Source organism: Musa acuminata, chromosome BXJ3-10 (genome assembly GCF_036884655.1).
Source record: "Musa acuminata AAA Group cultivar baxijiao chromosome BXJ3-10, Cavendish_Baxijiao_AAA, whole genome shotgun sequence".
Classification (NCBI taxonomy): domain Eukaryota; kingdom Viridiplantae; phylum Streptophyta; class Magnoliopsida; order Zingiberales; family Musaceae; genus Musa; species Musa acuminata.
Genome location: NC_088358.1, coordinates 26006661 through 26028374, shown reverse-complemented (window position 1 = coordinate 26028374; position 21714 = coordinate 26006661). Strand labels below are relative to the sequence as shown.

Sequence of the window (21714 nt, the reverse complement as noted above, 5' to 3'; positions counted from 1 at the left end):
AAATTCTCGATAATCTTCTGTCGATTATCCTATACACTGGCTGTTCATGATAAGTGTATGGTTTATTTTTCATTTTCTCGTCGAAACACTTACCTTATAGTGAAGTTAAGAGTTGTGCAAACAATATGAAAGTGAAATGAAAATATACCAAAATTCCATATTATAGCATTTGAGGAAGAGGAAGAATGACTATTCAGAAAAACTTCTGAAATCACAATATTATCGTTGGTCCATATCCAGCAGTAACTCCTAATCAATTATCTGTATCTGAGGGATCTATGGACTCATGTCAAATATTGAATGGCACAGTGCCTTTGGAACTCATTTTTATTCAACACTAGAGCAGGTCCTTGAGAGAACTGTACTTGCAAGTCCCATGCATCAGAAGAAGAAACAAAAGAGAGAGAGAGAGAGAGAGAGAGAGAGAGAGATGACCTGCTTGTAACACAGTAGATGTATTGTGGGGCCCGATCCCATCAATGGCAGTGATGTTCCTTTTTTCCTTTGAATGATTCAAGTCAAAGCAGACCAAAAGCACATCCTATGATCATAGGCGTCATGAGAAATTGACTGCACCTTTCTTCTCAATCGGATAAGTAGACATTGAGTGAGGGCCACAAAGAAAAAATAATGAATCCACTTGGTTATATTTTGTGACATTTGGGTTTACAACTAATGGACAGCTAACTCAATCTTCTTTATGGATTCATCGGTGCAGATTATGAGGTGGATAAAACACCAGCAAGCATGCGGAGAAGAAATGAATGGGACCATGCGGCCTCGACATGGGTGAAGCCTGCAATGAGGCTCTCGCGACCGGGAATGTAATTAAGGGGGGCAATGCACACTTCTCCATGAACTAATAACGTATGACTGGAGAGGTACGTTCCGATGTAGTGAAGGAAAGTAATGCTCGTTTAAGCTGGACATCATTTTTCATTGCAGAGGATAATTATTTCTAGAATCTCTCTTTGTCCAGATCTCAATCAATCGGAACGAGGTCCAATGCGATATGGACAAGTACATCCTTTTAACTCTCATAAGTTTTGTTAGACTTTGACTCTTGACTTTTGAGGTCAACAAATATTAATAGTATTCCACTGGCCGAGTCTTACAACTTACCAAGACTGAGTAAACCCTTGACAATGTCTGTTATTGGTGTCGGAATCCACAAACTTATTACACACGTAATTTGGAAGTCAGTAGTTGATTCTTGAAAATAATAACAAATATAATGCTCTTCTTTTCTCACAGAATTAAAGATGAAAAGAAACTGTTGTAGAAAATAATGTAATTAGACTTTACCAGATTATATGTGTTTAAGAGCCAAAGGAAGACTTCGTCCCGTCATCATTACGCCATCGTCGGTCATCCAAATCCCGCGTTGCTCCTCTCCTTCCTCCTTTCGAAACCACCTCCTCCTGTCTTTCCACCTACTCTACTCAGGGGGAAGAAAGCGTGCCGGGAGTAAAGTAGAGAGGGAGCAGGAGAGGAATCGGCTTTCTCGTTTGCCAAGACAGGACCAGCTTTGATCTCGGTTTGCCCTTTGACGTGACAATCGCAGCTCGCGGGAAAATCCAGTCGATTCCTGAGCTCCGTCGCATCCGGTGCGGCCAAGCTGATCGCTTTTTGGTCCGCTGTCTCGTTTGGTGCTAGAAAGCAGGGATTTCGGTGGGGGGTTGGAGGAGGTGGGGAAAGGTCGGAACTTGGTGTCTCTGGAAGTTCGGAGGCGTTCAGGGGTCATGGACGCTCGATAGGGTTAATTTCCGTACGAAAGATGGCGGAAGAAGGAGGAGAAGAAACTAAGGTTCGGGTGGTGCGATGCCCGAATTGCAGTGGACTCCTCCCGGAGCTGGCCAATCTCTCGGTCTATCGCTGCGGTGGCTGTGGTGCTACACTTCAAGGTGATCCTCAGGCTTCACATGTCTCGCTACTTAAAATTCTCCTTTCGGTTTTCTTTTTCTTTGTTTTTGACCGAGAATTATGGTTCCTTATAGGAAAAGAGATTGACTCGATGGTATAACTTTGAAGTTGGTATTAATCAGGAATAAAAATTTAACATATTTTTTTTGTTAATCCCAACAAAAATTCAGTTTTTTTAATCCATCTTTTTAGTTCTAAATATCACATTTTTTAGATAGTGTTAGATCTCATTTTTTATTTGTCAATCATACAGTAGAAAGACCAGTCTCCGTGTCAGAGGCCTTGCCAGAGCAATCTGAACGTGTAAACGCCAAGTATCTTGAGGTCCGAGAAAATAGTGCAGAGAAGAAAAGGGTGGTCTTGGATGCAAAGTCGGAGACTGATCGTGAGGGTAATGGAGCTGAGAGTATGAGACAGAAGGATGTAGGTCCAAAGAGAGCAGAAAGTTCCCATGGTATTTCTGCATCTGAAACTGAACAAACAATTGTTTCAAAGGAAGACGACTCCTTCCAGTTAGAAGACTCTGCCAAAGGGTGTGTAGCACAAACCAAGGGCGATGATTGTCAGCATGAGGCAATATTACCAGTTGGCAATCTTGGCGAAAATGCAGAAGCTTTAAATAAAGCAAATTTACATGAGGGAGATAAAACCAAGCAATCAGTCGATATGTTTTTCTGTGCTCAGCAGGCACAAGTCCAGAAGGGTGAGGAGAATCTAAATCCAAAGGCTTTCAAAGCAGAAATCAAACGTTACCCTGATGAAGGCCCATCTGACTATCATCAGAATTCAAGGCGTGTATGCGCTGATGGTGATTGTGACAGGAAGCAGAATGGTGCTGGTGCTGGCAGAGATCAAGACCAAGCAGAGCTTCTGAGAATGATTGATAAATTGAGGAATCAAGTGCAAAGAACATGTGAGGTCTCAAGCAAGCAAAAGCTGAGTACTACAGTTGATAGAATGACAGCTTGTGCCAATAGGTTTCCTGACAGCTCATGGTCATTGAATCGCAATCCATCTTGCCGGCCTGCAACACTCCGGGATCACAATGGTAATATGCTTGGTCTGAACGACATGCCTGGACTTGGTGATCCTTTGGCACGTAGAAGAGCTCCATTTCAGTTAGGTGGTGAGTACCCTCAGAGACTACCTGATAATTATCTTAATGGGCACTTCGATCCTGATCCTATTATGACTTATAATCAAGAAGCCTTTTACCATAAACCTGCTTGTTCATGTGCCCGTTGCTACTGCAGACAATTCTCAGTGCTTGCAAGAGGCTCCCCAACAACATTTGGCCATCAGAGGGTCCCATGTTTTGTGAATAATCATAAGTTACATCCAGTTGATGCTCCCTCGATCTTTGGTTCACGAAGTTATAATTCAAGATTTAGAAATGCTTCCTTTCATTTGCATGAGCCGCAAGCATACCAGAGGGCCATGTTCAGTAAGAATGTTGGACGTTCTTGTCAACCCTTTGCTGGTGCTGCCCCTTTTATGGTATGTTGTAATTGTTTTGAACTTCTGGAACTACCTGCTAAATTGTTGTTTTCAAGAAAGAAGAAGTTTAATCTGCGATGTGGAGCTTGCTCCAAGGTCATTTTGGTCCAGCGTGATGGAAGTCGACTTGTTGCATCTGGTCTGGCACCAACATCATCTCTTTCATCCAAGAACAATGACATTGGCTGTAGCTCAGGCGACTGTGTTCAGTCTACAGATGAGAAGTTAGTTCTGCCTTATATTGTCACTAGCAGCGATAATGAGATGATAGAAAGGGCACATGGGTTGAAGAACTTAGATGAGTCAGAAAAAATGAAAGGTCCATCTTCATCTTTCACTATGTCTGAGCATGTTGACATCTTGGATAACATTTTCTCACAGGACGTTCCTACCTCTTCAGATATTCCCTTAGAACCTCAGGTTATTTCATGTGTGCCAAGTTTACCAATTCGCAAACATCTTGGTTCCTCATTGTCTGATCAAGCAAATGATGCATCTGGAACTGGAAGCTGCAGTAGACACTCAGAACAAGATAAGAATACGCCTTCAAGTAGTAAATTTAGACAGAACTCAGTAAAAGATGTTACGATGGCAACTGAGATGGACATGTCAGTTAATGAGTTTCCAAATGCAAATTCTTCTCATGATTATTCGAACATGATAAGTGAACATGATGTTCAACCAAGGGTCATCAAAGCTGGTGACTCATTCCTTGCAGGCCTCAAGAAGAGTTTTCGTTTCCACAAAGCGATGGGAACTGGCGACTCTAAAGTTTCAGTTAATGGTCATCCAATTCCTGATCGTCTAGTTAAAAAAGCTGAAAAACAAGCTGGCCTAATCTATCCTGGTGACTATTGGTAAGTCTCTTTTCCAGTCATTTTGAAGTCATTTAGTTGCATGCCTGCTAGATCAGTTTGATGATATGATGCCTTTGCCTAAACCTTTTGAGGTTAATTAAGCAAGGGTAATATACGAACTGATAAACATGCTTGTGAAAATATGGCTTTTGTTTCAGACATTCAAGATATTTGAGGACTTGTTTCTTTATGAACCGGGTGACTAGCGTTTTAGTCATACAAACATCTTCTTTCATATACAGTAGTTTCATGCATTGGATTACTTTTTCAGATATTTGTGATTTTTATTTTCTGCATCAAATTCATAGTTCAGTGACAGTGTTTCAAGAGATTTATTCCATTTCATGGTTCTAAATGAACTCCACAATATAGAAGTCATTGCTAAAAATGAGCAAGCCATGGGTCCTGCTAAAATCATATGAAGTTGGTTTTATACCAAATTTATATTCTGAATGGACCCAAAACTTATTATGATGAAATGGTGGGGCCCCACGTTGCTCATTTAGATCATGATGTCTATGTTGGGTCACTTCTTTGTTGTCAATTTTGGGCATTCTAGCAAAGTACAGAAAACTGAAAGAAAATATTTCTTTATTGTAGAAATACTCAGGAGAGACTAACCATAATCAATCTTGGTTTTGAAATCTCCATCTATCTTTCTTCTGCCCTGGATCTACATTGGCCCAATTACCTTTGTTGTGCTTCAATTTTAAAAGATAAATAGATAAACTCAAAATCTATTTCTTTTTGCTGATGACAACCTGATTGACACCTGCAAACTACTACTACAAATCCCTTGTTCCAACCAGGGGTCCACAGCTGCAGCACTTGCCTTCAAACTATTGGTTTCTGTCCCCTTGAGAACTTCTAGTAAAGCACTAGAAGTCTCTCAGTTGAACCATTAATATGACTTTTGGCTGGTGCATGCTCCAAACAACATGATTCTATCCAGCAGACCGTGGATTCAAAAGCCTGTCACTCCTCATCATGTCTTACTACTGGAGTTTAGCCCAAAACATCACTGTTACAGGGGAGAAAATCAATTAGTTTTTATTGATATTTCCAGTTCTCTAGAATATCATATTAATCGAAAGAGGTTGGAGATCATAATTCGAGCCAGCTTTAGTTATTTATGTTTCCTAGCTTCTACAATATATCTAATTGTTTAAACCCACTTTCATGCACTAACACCTAGAAATTTTCAAAAGCCCTGTGTTCATGCTTGAAAAAGACATCTGCTTGTCTAGTTTGTCAACACCAGGATGCCCTCTAACTCAGTTTTGCAGTATATAAAGCTAAAGTTTTATTTTCTCTTTCAGGTATGACTATCATGCTGGATTTTGGGGTGTCATGGGGCATCCGTGTCATGGCATTATTCCTGTAAGAGCTGCTATAATTGCTATAAACCTTCAAGATTTACAGGACAATATCATTAACAGAGTGATACATTCTGCAGCCATTTATTGAAGAGTTCAATTACCCTATGCCCAAGAATTGTGGCAGGGGAAATACTGGTGTTATTGTGAATGGGAGAGAGCTTCATCATAAAGACCTGGACTTGCTTATTGGTCGAGGGCTTCCATCTGCTCCTGGTTCTTATAAAATTGAGATTTCTGGGAGAGTTTGGGATGAATCCTCTGGTGAAGAGTTGGATAGCCTTGGCAAGCTTGCACCAACGTGAGTTCCCACAAACTTCATTTTGTGGAAAAACATCTATGATCTATATTTTTCTACAAAGTATTATTCGAACCATCAAAACTAATTGATAGATGTTTATGTTGCTTTTTTCCATTCTTTTCCTTTGAATTTTTTGTACATGTCTCTACCTAGTCATCATTTTACAGACACAAGCTTTCCATGGACATTTATTGTTGCCATTAAAAATCCTGCTCACAGCCGAGATGATAGTTTTGTTGTATTCGTGTTACTATGCTGTCAGTGTGTGGTCTTTGATGAGACAAGTAAGACCTTAGCAGGTAGCTTGATGCTGGTTAGCTGAAACCTTTGTGAAAATGACTAGCAGGATTTACAGCTCCTTGGGGAGATGTCTTTATAGACCATGGTTTTAGTTACAAATAGTAAACTAATATAATCCATTTAACAATTTGTCCATTGCAATTTATATATAAGAAAAGACATTCGAGAATTGAATTATCAAGTTATTGCCAATATATTGGGTACTATGATTTAATCAGGTCATCTCTCATATTCTTTTTCGCAATGAGTTCGAGCACAATTCGGGGCAGGATTCCTGCTCTTTTTTAGAGCAATGGTGAAATAGTTGTCCGCAAGCTACGGAACTTCCGCATCTTCCTACCTTCTGCTGGTGGAGCTTCCCATCAGTACCCCTTTGCTCTCATTGTTTAAGCAGGATTGTCCATATGATCGACACCTGACATTGACCTGAAATCTCAAGAGTTTAGGCTAAGTTTGATTTCATTATCCTGCATTCAAATAATGTCATGAATCATGCTTGTTATATTTATTTTGCCACATTTTTGTTAGCTTTAACCTTCTAAGCTTCATACTGATGCTTGAGCTAGCCAGCAATCTTCACTGCATGGAGATGTATACACAACATGCTAACGTTTGATACTTCCAACAGGGTCGAGAGAAACAAACATGGATTTGGCATGTGGGTTCCTAGAGTCCTTACCAACTGATGCATCGATACTTGATGAACATGCCCGAGAAAGCATGCGGAAGAGTTCAGTTGTGATAGACACATAAGAATCATCTTGTCGGGAGTGTTTCTTTGATTGTGGTGTTGTTCTCTTGTCCTCCCTCAGCAATCAATTGTATCTTCTAAAGGTTTTCTCTCTTCTTTTATTTGTGAATTCCTGTTCAATTTGTTCGGCAGGTTTTTGTAGAAGTCTCACCTTGCTTTGCACCCTTGTCATATTTCTGATTACTGCTTCTTTGGTTTGCTGCAAATGCCTTCGAGTTTGTTTTTGATGATCTAAGATAAGTTTAGTTGTGGTCAAACTTCATCTTCCTTACCATAATGTGACATTCTGGTCAAACTGTTTGTGGATTTAACTCTCATCCATTAAGCGTAATCGATATGTTTGATAGTTTTAAGGGATCCGTTAGCTTCCCTTTTTCCTGTCACGGTGGAAGGTTAACGGTCAAATCTGGCCACGTGGAACCGTATGGTTTTCGAATCTGCTTCCGTGGCGATTCGAATTTGAAAAATCGGTTTCCGACAGTTATAATCCCCACCTCACCTCCTCCTCTCCGTCGTCCTACCAAAACGCCATCGTGTACTTCCGTTGCTCGCTCGTCCCTCCCACCCGGCCATGGCAGCGGTCGCTCACAAGAAGGGAAGGAGCCGGAAGGCGCTGAAGAACTTCTCGCCGAGCGACATCAACATCTCTGCCGGCGAATCCTCGTCCCCGCTTGGCGAAGTCGCCAAGGAGAGCCAACAAGGCGTCTCCCTGCTCGTCTCGCCGAAGAAGTCCAGGAAAGCCCCTTACAAGCCGAGGTCATCGGCAGCAGCCGATGAGTCCTTCGCGGACGAGTTGCAAGAACTGCATGGGAGGCTGCAGCAGCTCCGGCTGGAGAAGGAGAAGACGGAGGAGCTCCTGAAGCAACGCGACGAGATGCTGAAGCGGAAGGACGAGGAGATCGAGAACCGCGGCAAGGAACAGCAGCGGCTGCAGGAGGAGCTCAAGAAGCTCCAGAAACTGAAGGAGTTCAAGCCGACGATGGTATACGCCTGCACTGAATTCGTCCTTCTATTTTCTCTGGTCTTCTCCCCTCTTTCCACTTCGATTTAGGTTTGGGGTTTCAAGGGGTTCTTGCTTTCTTGTTGATACTGGACAGAGCTTTCTCCTTGTCAAGTCTCTGAGAGAGGAAGGTCAAGAAAAGATTGATAAGAAGAAGAAAAACAAGGACAAGACCCGCGGCTAGAAGATCAAGAAGCCGTTGCCTGCGTACATCGCATGGTGCAAAGATCAGTGGAATGAGGTAAATCGACCAAGTCTTTCGTACTTTCACTCAAGACTTTGCATAAAGGAGGTTTTGGTTCTCTCCGATCGTAGGTGAAGAAAGCCAACCCTGATGCTGACTTCAAAGAGAAATCCAATGTGCTGGGAGCGAAATGGAAGGCGCTGAGCGCCGAAGAGAAGAAACCCTACGAATACAAGTACCAGCGGGAGAAGGAGGCCTACTTGCAGGTGATGAGGCGGAAGAAGCGTGAGATCGACACGATGAAGCTCCTGGAGGAAGAGCAGTTGCAGAAGACAGTCATGGAGTTGCTGCAGCAGTACCTGCAGTTCAAACAGGTGGGTTTGCGTTTTTGATGATTCGAGCCTCTCTTGTGAGAAAAAAGTTGATAATGTTTCTTCCATCATGTACTGGCAGGAAACTGACAAAGAGGGCAAGAGGACGAGGTGACTTGATCTCCCTCTGTCTCGCAAGATCAACTTTTTTCTATCAAGATTTCTGGTTTGCGAGCCATTTTAACTGATCCGGTGTAAATTTACGTTTAGGAAAGAGAAGGATCCTTTGAAGCCAAAGCATCCGATGTCAGCTTTCTTCTTGTTCTCGAAAGAACGGCGTGAAGCTCTGCTACGAGAGAACAAGAATGTTCTTGAGGTACGCTCAGCTTATACAACCTTAAATTTAGCAGCATTTCATAGGTACACAATTTTGCTAATACCAAGTTGTATTGATCGCTCTCAGATCTCTAAGATATCAGGAGAGGAATGGAAGAACATGGCAGGAGAGCAGAAAGCACCCTACGAGGAGGTATTTCCTTCTGTTAGTCAGCAGTGTGAATGATTTTGATGTTTTGCTTTATATTCTCATACATTGACACATTCAGGAACCGACTCATGGAAGAACGACCGGGCATCGCCTATTCTACCTTGAACGCTATGGTCTCAGTGAAATGGAAGGTATCATCATATCCACTAAATAGATAGAGGGTTACTTTGATGAGAAACCATACTTGGAGAAAGAGCGTCAGATGTTAACTGACAGCCTCCTCCGATGCTCATGTCATGTCAACTAACATTCTTGACTCATCGGTCATTAAATTTGGATGTTTAGGTATCATATTATTGGGACAAGCATGTGTAGTTGCCTTCGCTGGTCCTCTTCATCATTATGAATCATTCACTCATCATTATGAGTCATTCACTCCACACTGTTGCCTTCGCTGGTCCTCTTCAGGCCACGCAACCCGCGGTAGATGCAGTTGCTTCTTCCGTCACCGTCCGCTTCCCAACAATGCACTTGAAAGTCCATGCGGAGTCCAACAGGGTACACAGACACCGAGCTTAGAAGATGATGGATATCGAGGACCACATGAACCGAAAAAGCAAAGAAGTACAGATTGATGTGCCACCCACCTGCGTTCTACAATGACAACTACGGTGATTTCTGGTTGTAGAGAAGAGCAATACTTTTAATTCGTGGTCTTCCACTTGTTAGCCACCTCGTCGAGGGCCTTGTAGGCGAGGCCCCCCTCCTTCAGGCCCCTGGCCGCCGCTTCACGGAGCTCCGCCACCCGCCGCCGTGCTACCTTCCCCTTGTCCCCCTCCATCAGCTCCCTCACCACCCGCCCCACCTCCTCCCGGGGCACGAGCCCGCCCTCCGCCGCTCGCAGGCGCAGCGCGATCCTCGCGCCGTCCGCGAGCAGCACCGCGTTCTGCCTCTGCTCGGCGTACAGGGGCCACGCCACCATCGCCACCCCGGCTTGCACGCCCTCCAGCGTCGAGTTCCACCCGCAGTGGCTCAGGAAGCCGCCGGTGGCGGCGTGGTTCAGCACCGCCACCTGTGGCGCCCACGACGGGACGAGCAGGCCCACCTCCCGTGTCCGGTCCACGAACCCTGTCGGAAGGAAACGGAATGGGTCTTCCTTGCTCTGTACGGTGAAGTATGCCTCGCTGGAGTCACCGCAGTCACTCGGGCTCCGGACGACCCACAGGAATCGCTGACCGCTCAGCTCCAAACCCAGCGCGAGCTCCGCCATCTGCGCCGTCGAGAGGGTTCCCCTGCTTCCAAAAGAGACAAACAGAACTGACCCGGGCGGCTGCTGGTCCAACCACCTCATACACTCGAGCCCTTCGTCGGCTTCGGCCGTCCCGGACTGCGTCAACGGTCCAACAAGGTGAACTGGCGGACGGCCGGGCTCGTGCTGCCGGAGGATCTTGGCCGCTTCCGGTTCCATAGCTTCGAAGCTGTTAACGAGAATGCCCTCCGCTTCTCGGTAGCGGCGCCCGTGGTGGACCGTCCACCGGTAGGCGTCGTTGGACCGGTCCTGGAGGGGGTGGAGCACGTCCCGGCCAGGGATGGGAACGCAACCCGGGAGACGGAGCGGCTTGGGTAGGTCGCGGTATTCGCAGGTGGCGGTGGCGTCGAGCTCAGGGAGGTGGAGAAAGAGTGACAGCGTTAGGAGGTTGGAGGGAAAGAAGATGTAGGGCGGGGCGCCAAGCGCGCGTGCGACAGGGAAGGCGTCGGTGCCGAAGAGGTCGGTAACGAAGGCGACGAGGTTCGTGGAGGACCGTAGGCGGGAAAGCGCGTCGCGGAGGTCGGGGAGGGAGCGGACAATGGCTATGGACATGGTGGTCACGATGTGGGCATCGGGGGGGAGGTCATGGAAGGGGACAGGGGCTAGGGCGAGGGAGGAAATGCCGGGAGGGAGGGAGGAGAGGAGGGCAGCCTGCGCCTTGGAGGCGGAGACGGCGAGGGTGATGATGGTGATGGAGAAGCCGTAGCGGTCGACGAGGAGCTCGGCTAGCTCGGCCAAGGGCATCAGGTGGCCAATGCCGGGCGTGGGCATCATCGCGACGTGAGGACGTCGCAGGCATGTAGCAGCTGTTCCGTTGCCGTTGTCCATGGCTAGACTGATGTACGACAAGGTTGGTGTCAGCCCACAATGGACACTGCGGAAGAAAAGTCACCTGATGATCATATATACACAAAGACACAGGAGGAGACGGGGAATTGGTGCGACTACGGAGGAGCGAGAGAGAATAGGGTTGTGATGTAAGGAAAGCGTAAGCCTCAGCTAAGAGAGAGAGAGAGAGAGAGTGCATCATCTCTGCAATAAAGCAATAAAGTAAGGGTGCAGTATGCACGGCTGACGGTACAGCTAGCGTTGGATCTACAGCCAAGATCGTGTGACGGAGATTCCAATTAATCCTTAAAAAATAACTAAATTTTCATTAACATTTTAAACAAATATAAGCATACAAAGTATATGATCTAAATTATATATATATATATATATATATATATATATATATTATATGATGTATTCACATTCGATCATCGAGAAAAAAATGGAAAGTTTCGTATCACTGTAATAATGATATGAAAATTTTAATTTAACTTATTATCAATTTGTGAAAACATGATATGTGAAAACTAGACTAATCTAAGATAATTTTAACTAGATCGATAATTTTATCCATTCTATTGCTGTACACTGATCTTACTTATGATTTTCAAGAAAAAATATATAAAAATAAAACAAACATATTATCAAACATATATATATATAAGGGTTGGTACAGCCCAAGTGATTAACATATTAGCATTGACTTTGGCCGTCTATTTATTCGTCATGACAATTAGACCACGTGGGCGCAGTATATTCTTTTTTTTTTTTTTTGTTGCACGTTAATCTATGACCGATCCATTAATTTGTTGCATCTAAAATAGTAATGCACGATTTCATTCTCGAAATGGACAATTAGATTCCACCGGTGATTAAAATAAGAGTGAATGCCTCCAAGAAAAATGGATGGTCCGAATATATTATAACCAGGATCCGCATCCGACATCAAAACCCGGAGTGGATACGCACATATGCTCGAATCATTCTTTTGTAATTAATTAATTACATGGCTCGTCAATTTGCAACTCCACGATGGGAAAGAAAGGATCATAACATCGTGAAGGATTGCTTTTCGAATGTAATGACGCATCTTAGATGAGATGGTATCGGTGTAAGCATTAAAAAATAATAATATATTATTATTATATAAAAAATTTAATATTAGAATTAAAATTAAATAATAATAAATTATATTTATCATATCGATCTACAAAGAAAATTAAACTCGTGTTATATCTTTTATCGACTTCTAATAATCGTTATCAGAATCTAATCAAATCTATAATATATCTTAAGAAAATATTATATAATCAAATAATTAACACAAGTAAAATTTGATGATTGAGCTATAAGATTTCTCGCGATCATCGATGAATATTAACTCGTGACCCACGCTTGTGCCAAAGTAGCTATACACAAGTCTTTTATTTCTAACCAAAACAGAAGTCAATTATGACTTAAGCCTTGGTCGATTTATCATCTTGCCAATAATGCCTTCCAGTTAAATGCCGTATCACTACCATAAGGTCTTGTAGCAAAAGACCTTGCACATTGACGCCGTCTTCTTATTGGAATGAACTAATTTTGTATTTGTTTCGAGATAATACTATTTTTGATATGAGTGGTTCCTCGTTCATTTAAAAATCTGTTCGTCTTGATGTTTGGTGCATTGGATTGGACAAGCTGATTCCTATTACTAACCAGAAGAAATGATCAGCTACTCTGCCTTGTTGAGATGCTGATCGATAAATCTAATTTAAATAATATTCAGCTATCTTGCAATATGAACTTGGTTGATATTTGCACAATTATCTTACAATATGCAACTTGGATGTCAGAACTCATGATACCAAAATAGCCTGCTTTGTTCATAAAATTAAACTTGCACATTGATGGGACTCTCCACATTGACACACAAAAGAAACAATTTTTCAGTGGTTCATATGAAGTGCCTGTGAAAGAAAATTGAGAAGAATAAAAAGACCACATGGGATTTTGGAAGAAATTTAAATGGACGAGTAGATTCCTGAAAGTTAGTATCCATTCTTCATAAAATGTTCCATAACACACTCCCGATAACTCATATTTGATCCTTTTTTTATCAGAACTCAAAACTCGAAGAGGTATCTCAAGTAACAAGCACATGAACTGTTTTCTGCTTTCCATGAAGAAAACCAAGGGAAGAAAATGCATGTAACAGTTCTTATCGATGAACAATTTACATATGTAATTATCCTTTTTAGAACTATATCTTAAATCAACCAATTTGAGGATATCTGGCCTTCCAAACATCTTTTCCTGCTGAACGCTCTGTCATCCGACCATGCATTTGAGAAGAGTGATCCCATGAAACCAACATAACGAAGCAGATCCTCTATGGCTGTGACGGAGAAGGTGAAGATGGAGGTTTGAGATCCGGATACTGTGCATAATTCAGATGCATACAGCATAAGTTTTTTATTGATAAATCATTTAAAAGGAAAATTGAGAAAGCTGAAATCATGTCATTACATTTGCTGAGTCCTATCCTATAAAGTATATGCTTGAACATAGATAACATAGTTCGATATAATTTCTCGGTTATGATGATATATTAATCTCAAAGATGTTTGGTGTGAGATGTACTCTTTCTTTCATTCCAAGAATTAACTTTGCATCTTCTGAGCAATTATGGTCTACATGTCAATTTTAGTTTCTTGATAATATGGTTCCTAAGAAACGATGTGGAAAGAGCAGTCATGATGAATAATGGAAGAAACAAAGAATAAAAGAGCAAGGCATGTGAAAGGATCGAGGGTTACATATGGGTAAGGTGAAAGAGGTCTCGGTGTCACAGGAGGTGACTCTTCCTTGACTTCAGCTTTGGGAACTGAGTTGACTGCTGGGAGAGGTTCAGTTGAGGTTACAGCATCAGTTTTTTGAGTTGGAGCAGGAGCTGCTGAAGCATCTGTGGGAGCTGGTAGACTAGCCTTCGCATTAGTATCTGCTGGTAGGAGAGCCTTGCCAATCATCTAGTATTCATATAGAAACATCTATTATTTACCATGGAAAATAAGCATATTTGCTTTCAAAAATTGTAGAACTGTTGAAGATGATGAATGCAACAACTAAGAAAGCCAATATCAAAAGATAAAGCAGGCTAGAAATTTCAAGTGAGCTTATTTCTTTCTTGGGTTTATAAAATACTAGTTATATATAATATTTATAATCAAGTAGCTTCACTTAGAGTAACTTATTTGAAAGTAACTGTGTCATGAAAAATCCAACCAACCAAGTGATCTACATCCTTGTGTGCTTATATTCAGTGCTAGATATAATTTTGACTGAAATACAGAATACTGAACCGAACTAGGTCTATATTCTACTTAGCATCACATGTACTTTCAATCACTAATTAGCGGAAGAGTTTTCTACCCTAGCTGCAAATAACATGATGGCTTAATTAACCTGACTTCCCAATTACAGATGAATTTACATGACAACGAGAATGATGAGCATAGATAACTGTTAATGGTGATTTCTACAATGTGCTGCATGATACAGATCAGTTCATAGCTAAATCTCTATACTACATTAGGCAAAATGCACAGTTAGCTATGCGGAATATCCTGTTAGCTTATTCATCCCTTAACTGTTCAATTTGCATGCATATCCATAAAGCTATAGATTTTTATGTATGCCTTCTGTAATGACAATCCTAAGTAATAAGAAATTACATGACTAGACAAATTATTCAAATTGCATTAATCTTGCTGGGTAAAACTTGAGGCTCAGACATGCATATATGCCATTCCCCTAACAATACATCCTGTAAACAAGCATATGGAGAATAGTTCAGAAATTTCAAGCTTTATTCTGGTTTCTGTGCAACATCACATGTTTGTAGGACTTCATGACATGGTTCAGTAATGAATTTCCAGATGAATATTAACTTGAGATTTGGGATCTACCTTAATCTCGCCAACTAGTTCTTTAGGAGCGACCTTGGTGTTCAAGAACTCATCAAGCTGTCGAAGAGTAACCTTCCTGTCCTGTAAATGAGTAAATGTAAGTAAGGATTCTGGATGATTTCATATCACATGCTGAAGAAGAAAATTTGCTAGATACTAACTTCTGCAAACAAGAATCTTTTGGTGAATAACTGAACAAGAGCAGCAGACCCTAAAACCTGGAGCAGAGTTTCTATCTGCAGCAGAAGGCAGACATTATAAGCATAAACAGCCTCCTCGAGCGCATTTCTCCAATAAATAAAGCACAATGAGCAGAACAATGTGATTTACCTCTGTAAAAGCAAATATACCTAAGCCAGTGGCAGCTGCAAGTCCAAGAGTAATTGGAAGACCATCTAAACCATCCTGTATATAGATCATCATTAAAGATAATTGCTGAAAGTACTAATATTGCAAATCAATATAAACATCTGCAATTTTCGAGCTTTAAGTAACCATTTAAAAGCAATATGATAAGGTAGAACATACATGTATAGAAATTAGTCAACCTAAAGAGTCAAGAAAATTTAATTCATAGTCAGTTTAGAACTCAAAAGAAATCATCATGATGCAAGTTGGCTAACTTACTCCAAATCCACCAGTAACTGCATCCTTTAGATCACCAAAATCAAGAGTTAAAGTCTTCTTTGGTTCCACCCATGGAAGACCACTTTTCTGCAATATAGGAAACAAACAAGTATACTTGTTAAAGTGAGAAAACTCATCAGCTGATACTTGAAAATTGACACTAAAACAATTACAAAGTTCAGAAAACAAGGACCATCCATCCCCGAGGTCCTTCTGCACCATCTTTTATCGCATAAGCTGCTTTAAAACCATTGACGGTGACCAGTTCCGCAACCAATTCAGATTTACCATCAAATCTGGCTTCCATGAGAATATTAATGTTGTCAGCCTTAATTATACTTAGGCAGTCAGAGCATCAAGCAGTAAATTAAGTTGTATGTACCTCCAAATTCTCATCATAACTGTTATACCATACAAGACTTTTCAAGTATCAGCAAAATAGTAGATTAAATATATTGCAACTTTTTGCAGAGGTCTAAAAATGTGATCAGTAAAGTGAAATTTATATTGGTATTTATAGTTGCTGTATAATGTGTACACATGATGCACATATTGAACTAAAAACACCACAGACAACTCCTTTCTTATTCACACCCTTGTAAAATCTCGAAAAATTCTTTGAATAACCCTGAATTATCCACATTTCACCCCTAATAATCTAAAATGCTTGCTGGGATGCAAGTTGCCTATCTTAATAGAACTCCGAGCAAAATTAACAATTCTCACTTTACAGGAAAGCCAACATATAAAGAAGTTCTCTATTGTCCCATTAGAAGCTGAGCCTTGCAGTATAAAATCATAGCATCTCCTCAACTAAGATGGAGTCTCATGTTCAACAGGATGCTAATTCAGTTCACAAAATCTTTCTCATCTATTCCCCCAAATCTTGCAGGAACGGAAAGGCATGGATATAAGAAACAAAATGGCTTGCATGCTAATTCACTTCACTTTGTCAAAATTCTGACTTGTAACTGAGCACGAGCAGCCCTTCTCGAATAAGGTAATTCGAAGAGCCCTGCAACTCCTACCCCGATACCTAAATGAAGGCATTATCAAACGGCTTGAAAGTTTCTATGAAACCAATTCAATGGACCAACGATGTTGAACTACAGACAGACAAAGTACCAAGTCATGCGTCAGATCTATCAGTCGAGACTTAAAAAAGAGATGTCTTACATTCATCAGACGACGACATAATTAAGAAAAGCTAAAGATGAGATCAGTATAAAATATAGGGGAAGCATGTGGAAACCTTACTTGTCGAGAATGAACAAGGTGGTATTGGTTGGGTCCTTAAACTTCGATTCGAGCTTCTTCAGGAACCCCGGCTTGTCTTCCCCTCCATACGCGATCGCCACCGCCTTCTTCTTCAATCCCCTCAAATCCGGTCTGCCCACCTCCTTGAAATCCTTCCCTTCCCTTATATCCAACAGCTGCGCGTTCCCGTCCTCGGACAACTTAGCATAGGCACTCTTGGCGGACGCCAAGCCCCAGTTCTTGGGCTTCTTCAGGATCTGCGACAGAATGAGGGGCACCGCTAGTACCAGGGCGCCACCGCCGAGGAGCAGGGGATTCTCGGTCCCAAAATTCACAATCCCATCGAGGAGACCTCCCACATCGAAGTCGAGGGAGGAGCTGCCGACGGTCTGGTCGAGAGCTTGCTCGTAGGTCAAGGCCTTGGCAAGGCCACCAGCACCAAAAATCGAGGAGAGGGCTGCAAGCTTGGGGAGCCTGAATTGGAGGAGCCGCCTAGGCTCGGGTCTCCTCTCGAGGGAGGGAGTGGCCTTGTGGAGTGAGGCTACTGGTGCCAGGCCTGCTGCATTGAGGACTTCCATGGCATAATTATCTTGGTCTCCCAGGCGCCTGAAGAGGGAACAGCAAGCGGAGGTTAGCAAAACAGTCGAGATGCCATCATTCCATGGGGATCTTGCGAGCTCAAAGACGCAGAGAAGTTTCCCGAGGGAAGGAAGGGGTAAGTTTGTCCGACTTCTTGTTGGGTTTGTGATGGTGAGAAGGAATGGCAAATGGCTGCTAGCCATGTGGAATGAAGAAGATTAGATAAGATGATGCCTTGGCGGTGGGTCGTGATTTGTAAGGATAGGAATTGTTTGGAGTTTCGTAAAAGACAGGCAGCTCCATTTTGATGTCAAATTGTAAACATGACGGGGTCCAATTTTTCTGGCCGTGGGTGAGCGTACCGCAATCTCTCCTGCTAGTACAGGTTGTTACTGTGGTACTACTACATACATTTCACACTCGTTTCAGACAAAAAATATCATATTCGACTGCAAACTCACGGTAAATGTGTCTCTCATTGGGGGAACTCCACACATTCATATCGAGAGTTCTTGATGCCCTCTTCATCTGTTCCGTATTCCGGGTATGCTACCCATTCCACATCATATTCTTCATCGCCATCGTCATCATCATCGTCGTCATCGTCATCTCTCTTATTGTACAAGCGATCACTTCGGAACATCTCTCCCTTCGTCCTCGTTAATAAATTCCAATCCATATAGCATTCCAGTGTTTCACAACAAGCCATTGCAGTAGACGATCTTCCTTATCAAATGTGGGTTTCCAATCATAGTCATCTCTATTGGTTGGCTCTGGACAAAGTACCATTTGTTTGAGAACATTGTAAAAAAGACGGCATGACTTTTTATTGTAGTTACCAGCATGATTCATCTATGAGATATTTCAGATGAATTAATCATGACATTTTATCAAATAATCATGACTTTACAATAATAGCTTCATTACATAGAGAAAAGAGGAAAAAAAAAAACTATCCTAAGCAGCCAAAACATGGAGACAATCACAAAGTTATGCACGTGCATCTTACAAGTGAAGATTTACTTCTGTAGAAACAAAGCTAACCCCCTTTGACCAGACTGTATAATTCTGGAAATTACTTGCAACTCCAAGGTTGAAAAAAAATGCATGGCTGTAATATAATTGTGCATGCCTTTTGTTACAAGCAAATTATTACTTATCCAGAATACTGATTTTCTCAAGTGATTTCATGTATTATTTGATAAACAATATATAGTTTATCCAGTCACTAAAAGTATGTATCAGAAGATAACAAAAAGGTAATGCTCTCTGGCTTGTGGATCAGTTCTAAAACGAATATTTAATGCAATAAGAAACTAGATCTAAGACAAAATATCAGGTTAGTTTTATGGGTTACAAGATAGCCTCTTTGTTGATTATTTGTGTTGCCAAGAGATGACCAAAATCTGAATAGATTTGATGCCTGTGATGGAAAATTTTGAGAATGGTTTAGCGATCGAAAGAAAAGCCTCTATTATTTTTAAAGTAACATTACTTAATTGACATGCTTATTGGAAAAACTTGGGGATCTTGCTCTACATAGCTGTATGCCAAGCTGTTCAAAATTTTCTAGGCACAAGATAAGAACTTATGGTAATTCATAACAAGTTAGCTAATTTTCTCTGACATTTGGAAACTTAAACTTGCGTACATCTTTTTTCCTACAAGCCTTTTTTAGTTGCAATTCTTCTTGTAATTTTTATTCAGTCACATTAGGCTTCATTTCCCCAAATCTTATTGACCTCGGATTATGCTTCTCTTGACACTACAATTCCAAGATTAAGTTTAACTTCCAAGTAAAACAATCAAGATTTAAGGGCTCATTTTTTCCTTAACTTTCAACAGGTGCCAATTCTCCATGTATGAGTCTTCTGAGCCTTCCATGATGAGTTGACATACCATAAGCGGGCCCTATGTCCAAGAATCTCAAAGATCACAAGAAAAGACAGCAGAATTCTGCCTTGTGTACATGTGCTTCATACCATAGATTATACCCACCTAGTGTATAACTTCTTAATATGAAACCAATTAAATTAATTAAGTCAAGGTCCTCATACATGGAATAATAGGTTAATGAGCTTCTCACTCGGTTTCATGTGCGGTCAATACCTTCATATCCTCACTAGCTTCAATTGATTCTTGCGTGAAACTTTCAAACACTTTAGACTTGTTCCCATGGGTGTACAGTCCCTAAACTATTTCAAATATTAGACTAGCACAAAAGCATCCATGGCTGAATCCCATAATTCAACAAGGCCATCTGAGCATAATATATCATCACAGAAGCACCTCCCAGTTGTCCATTAGTATTGTCAAGTATGATTGCAGGTTCCCTCATAGAAGATGAATCAAACTGAAGTCTAACCTAGGAATTTCCTTAAGCAACTATGTTATATAAGAGTAAGAAGCAGAACTAATGTTTTTGAAAATTGAAATAATGTTCAAATGTGTGACAAATAGAAGCTCAAATTTCAAGGCTGACGAAAAACCTAACCATGTAAGTTTTAAGTAACTGAATCATGTATAAGAACTTATTTGATCCACCGAATAATAAGGAGACTGCAAAGAATACTTGGATACTAATCAGTCTATATAAGCAAGCAGAAGATCACCTCAGAAGTATTGGATGAAAAAAATAAATGTAAGAAGCTAGTAAAAGATTCAAACAGATGTGAGATCATTAGAACAGACACCAAGCTCGATAAAAACAACAATGCAAACAAGAAGAACAGAGAAAACCACGATAGACCTCAAGATTTTGTTCTTTTTGTGGCAATTAAAAGAATATAGTAAAAAGGTGCTTGTCATTTTGTCAAACACTACGAGCGCATCACCTACCTCCAAATACAAAGAAAGAGAAGCCTAAGAAGATTGGACTCGAATCAGAGAAATGGGGCGATAGCGCAAAAATTTACCTGGTAGAGGCGGCCGTCGAGCTTCTTGATGCCGTAACCAAGCTGGACTTGACGTCGGTGATTACGGCGTTCCGCTGGTAGACTCGCATCCCCACGCGGGCCACCAGGTCCATAAAAAGAGCGCCTCCTTCCGCACCTGGGGCTTCACCAGCAGCAGACAGTCGTACGGAGGCATTTCTGCTGACTTTTCCCTCGCTCTCCCAATCGATTTCTCTACTTCTCCTTCTTCCTCTCCTCCTCCTCTGTATTCATAAGAGTCATCCAAGAAGCTAAAATCACGCAATGACAAAAAAACATTTTGAGAAATAAATCAGAGAGTGAGACAGAGAGGAAGAATCAAGGAAGAGGGGAGAGGAAGGGTTTTAGAGCGGTGCAGGGAGGAAGATTCCCCGATATTATGGCTGAGATGGCGTAACCTTGACGGACGATGGTCGGCTGGAATCTCCGCTGTCCGCCGCAAAGAGAACGAGGAGCGACGAGGATCGAGGGTGACACTCACCCTGGGGTTGGTTGAAGTTGAACCGAGAAACAAACCCGGGTACTGTATTGGGTCATCGAGTTCCGTCCAAAAGCAAATCTCTCTCTCCGGCAGGCCCCATCAAGAGGTTCCACGCGTGATGCTCCACCAACCTCAAGCGTGGACCCCACATATCATGCTTGTGAGTGACACCATTACCGGTACGTTGCGTCACGAAAAGGGTACAATTATTTATGGTTAATTCAAAGTGACAACGCATTTGGAACTTTTATATGGGATGATTTCCTGTTCGATCCGATACTTTGAATGTTAAGCATATTATGATCTATATAATTCAAGGCCATAATTTATTTAAGGTGGTCAACTCAGGAGTAAACTCTTCATCTTATCCCTCCCAACCACCCTCTGCGTTGCCGGAGTCACGAAGCAACTCGAAACCCTCGTCTATGGTAAGTTGAATACGCCTATGGACTTCCTTCTTTGACCCTGTTTTCTCTGAAATTATGGTAATAATACTATCTTAGAGCCCAAATTTTCGGCATGGACTCGGAATTCGGAAGCACCAGATGCTTCCTTCTACGAACAATTTCTGGAGGAATCGATGCATCTAACAGGCTCGCAGAGAGGCACCTTTTATCACCTTACATTCTTCCCTCGGATCTCTTCTTCCTCTAAAGCAGATCATCCTTCAACATCATAATCTAAGTTCCCTGAACTCGCAGGCAAATCTACAAGCTGCAGCGACGGATTCCCATGCCTCTCCAATTGCCGCACTTGTCCC

General features: G+C 41.8%; 4 protein-coding genes across 6 annotated transcripts; 2 read left to right on the top strand and 2 right to left on the bottom strand.

Annotated features, from left to right (window-relative positions):
* The first annotated feature begins 925 nt into the window (after positions 1 to 925).
* LOC135651654 (uncharacterized) lies at positions 926 to 7211 on the top strand. Of its 2 annotated transcripts, none has more exons than XM_065171914.1 (5): positions 926 to 1904; positions 2180 to 4277; positions 5597 to 5657; positions 5734 to 5954; positions 6883 to 7211. In XM_065171914.1, exons 1-5 carry the CDS (start codon positions 1778 to 1780, stop codon positions 6938 to 6940), a joined length of 2565 nt encoding a protein of 854 aa, XP_065027986.1. In that variant the 5' UTR covers positions 926 to 1777; the 3' UTR covers positions 6941 to 7211. The 2 variants fall into 2 exon arrangements, with proteins under 2 accessions (XP_065027986.1, XP_065027985.1); XM_065171913.1 differs by having other exon boundaries at positions 929 to 1904; positions 2177 to 4277.
* A 135-nt stretch (positions 7212 to 7346) lies between these two features.
* On the top strand, positions 7347 to 9591 carry LOC135586301 (high mobility group B protein 6-like). The gene is made up of 8 exons (XM_065171916.1): positions 7347 to 7987; positions 8103 to 8246; positions 8321 to 8563; positions 8643 to 8671; positions 8771 to 8876; positions 8964 to 9029; positions 9106 to 9178; positions 9456 to 9591. The coding sequence occupies exons 1-2, from the start codon at positions 7577 to 7579 to the stop codon at positions 8187 to 8189; spliced, it is 498 nt and encodes a 165-aa protein (XP_065027988.1). The 5' UTR covers positions 7347 to 7576; the 3' UTR covers positions 8190 to 8246; positions 8321 to 8563; positions 8643 to 8671; positions 8771 to 8876; positions 8964 to 9029; positions 9106 to 9178; positions 9456 to 9591.
* Positions 9169 to 11295, bottom strand: LOC135651656 (hydroquinone glucosyltransferase-like). The gene has a single exon (XM_065171915.1). The coding sequence runs from the start codon at positions 11122 to 11124 to the stop codon at positions 9691 to 9693; it is 1434 nt and encodes a 477-aa protein (XP_065027987.1). The 5' UTR covers positions 11125 to 11295; the 3' UTR covers positions 9169 to 9690.
* Positions 11296 to 13150: 1855 nt separating this feature from the next.
* LOC104000834 (rhodanese-like domain-containing protein 4, chloroplastic) lies at positions 13151 to 20994 on the bottom strand. Of its 2 annotated transcripts, XM_065171753.1 has the most exons (10): positions 20872 to 20994; positions 20456 to 20697; positions 16962 to 18313; positions 15898 to 16000; positions 15705 to 15791; positions 15408 to 15482; positions 15239 to 15313; positions 15078 to 15158; positions 13929 to 14138; positions 13151 to 13549 (listed from the first exon to the last, which is right to left on the bottom strand). In XM_065171753.1, the coding sequence occupies exons 3-10, from the start codon at positions 17741 to 17743 to the stop codon at positions 13502 to 13504; spliced, it is 1461 nt and encodes a 486-aa protein (XP_065027825.1). In that variant the 5' UTR covers positions 17744 to 18313; positions 20456 to 20697; positions 20872 to 20994; the 3' UTR covers positions 13151 to 13501. The 2 variants fall into 2 exon arrangements, with proteins under 2 accessions (XP_065027825.1, XP_065027823.1); XM_065171751.1 differs by having other exon boundaries at positions 20456 to 20920.
* Positions 20995 to 21714: the final 720 nt, after the last annotated feature.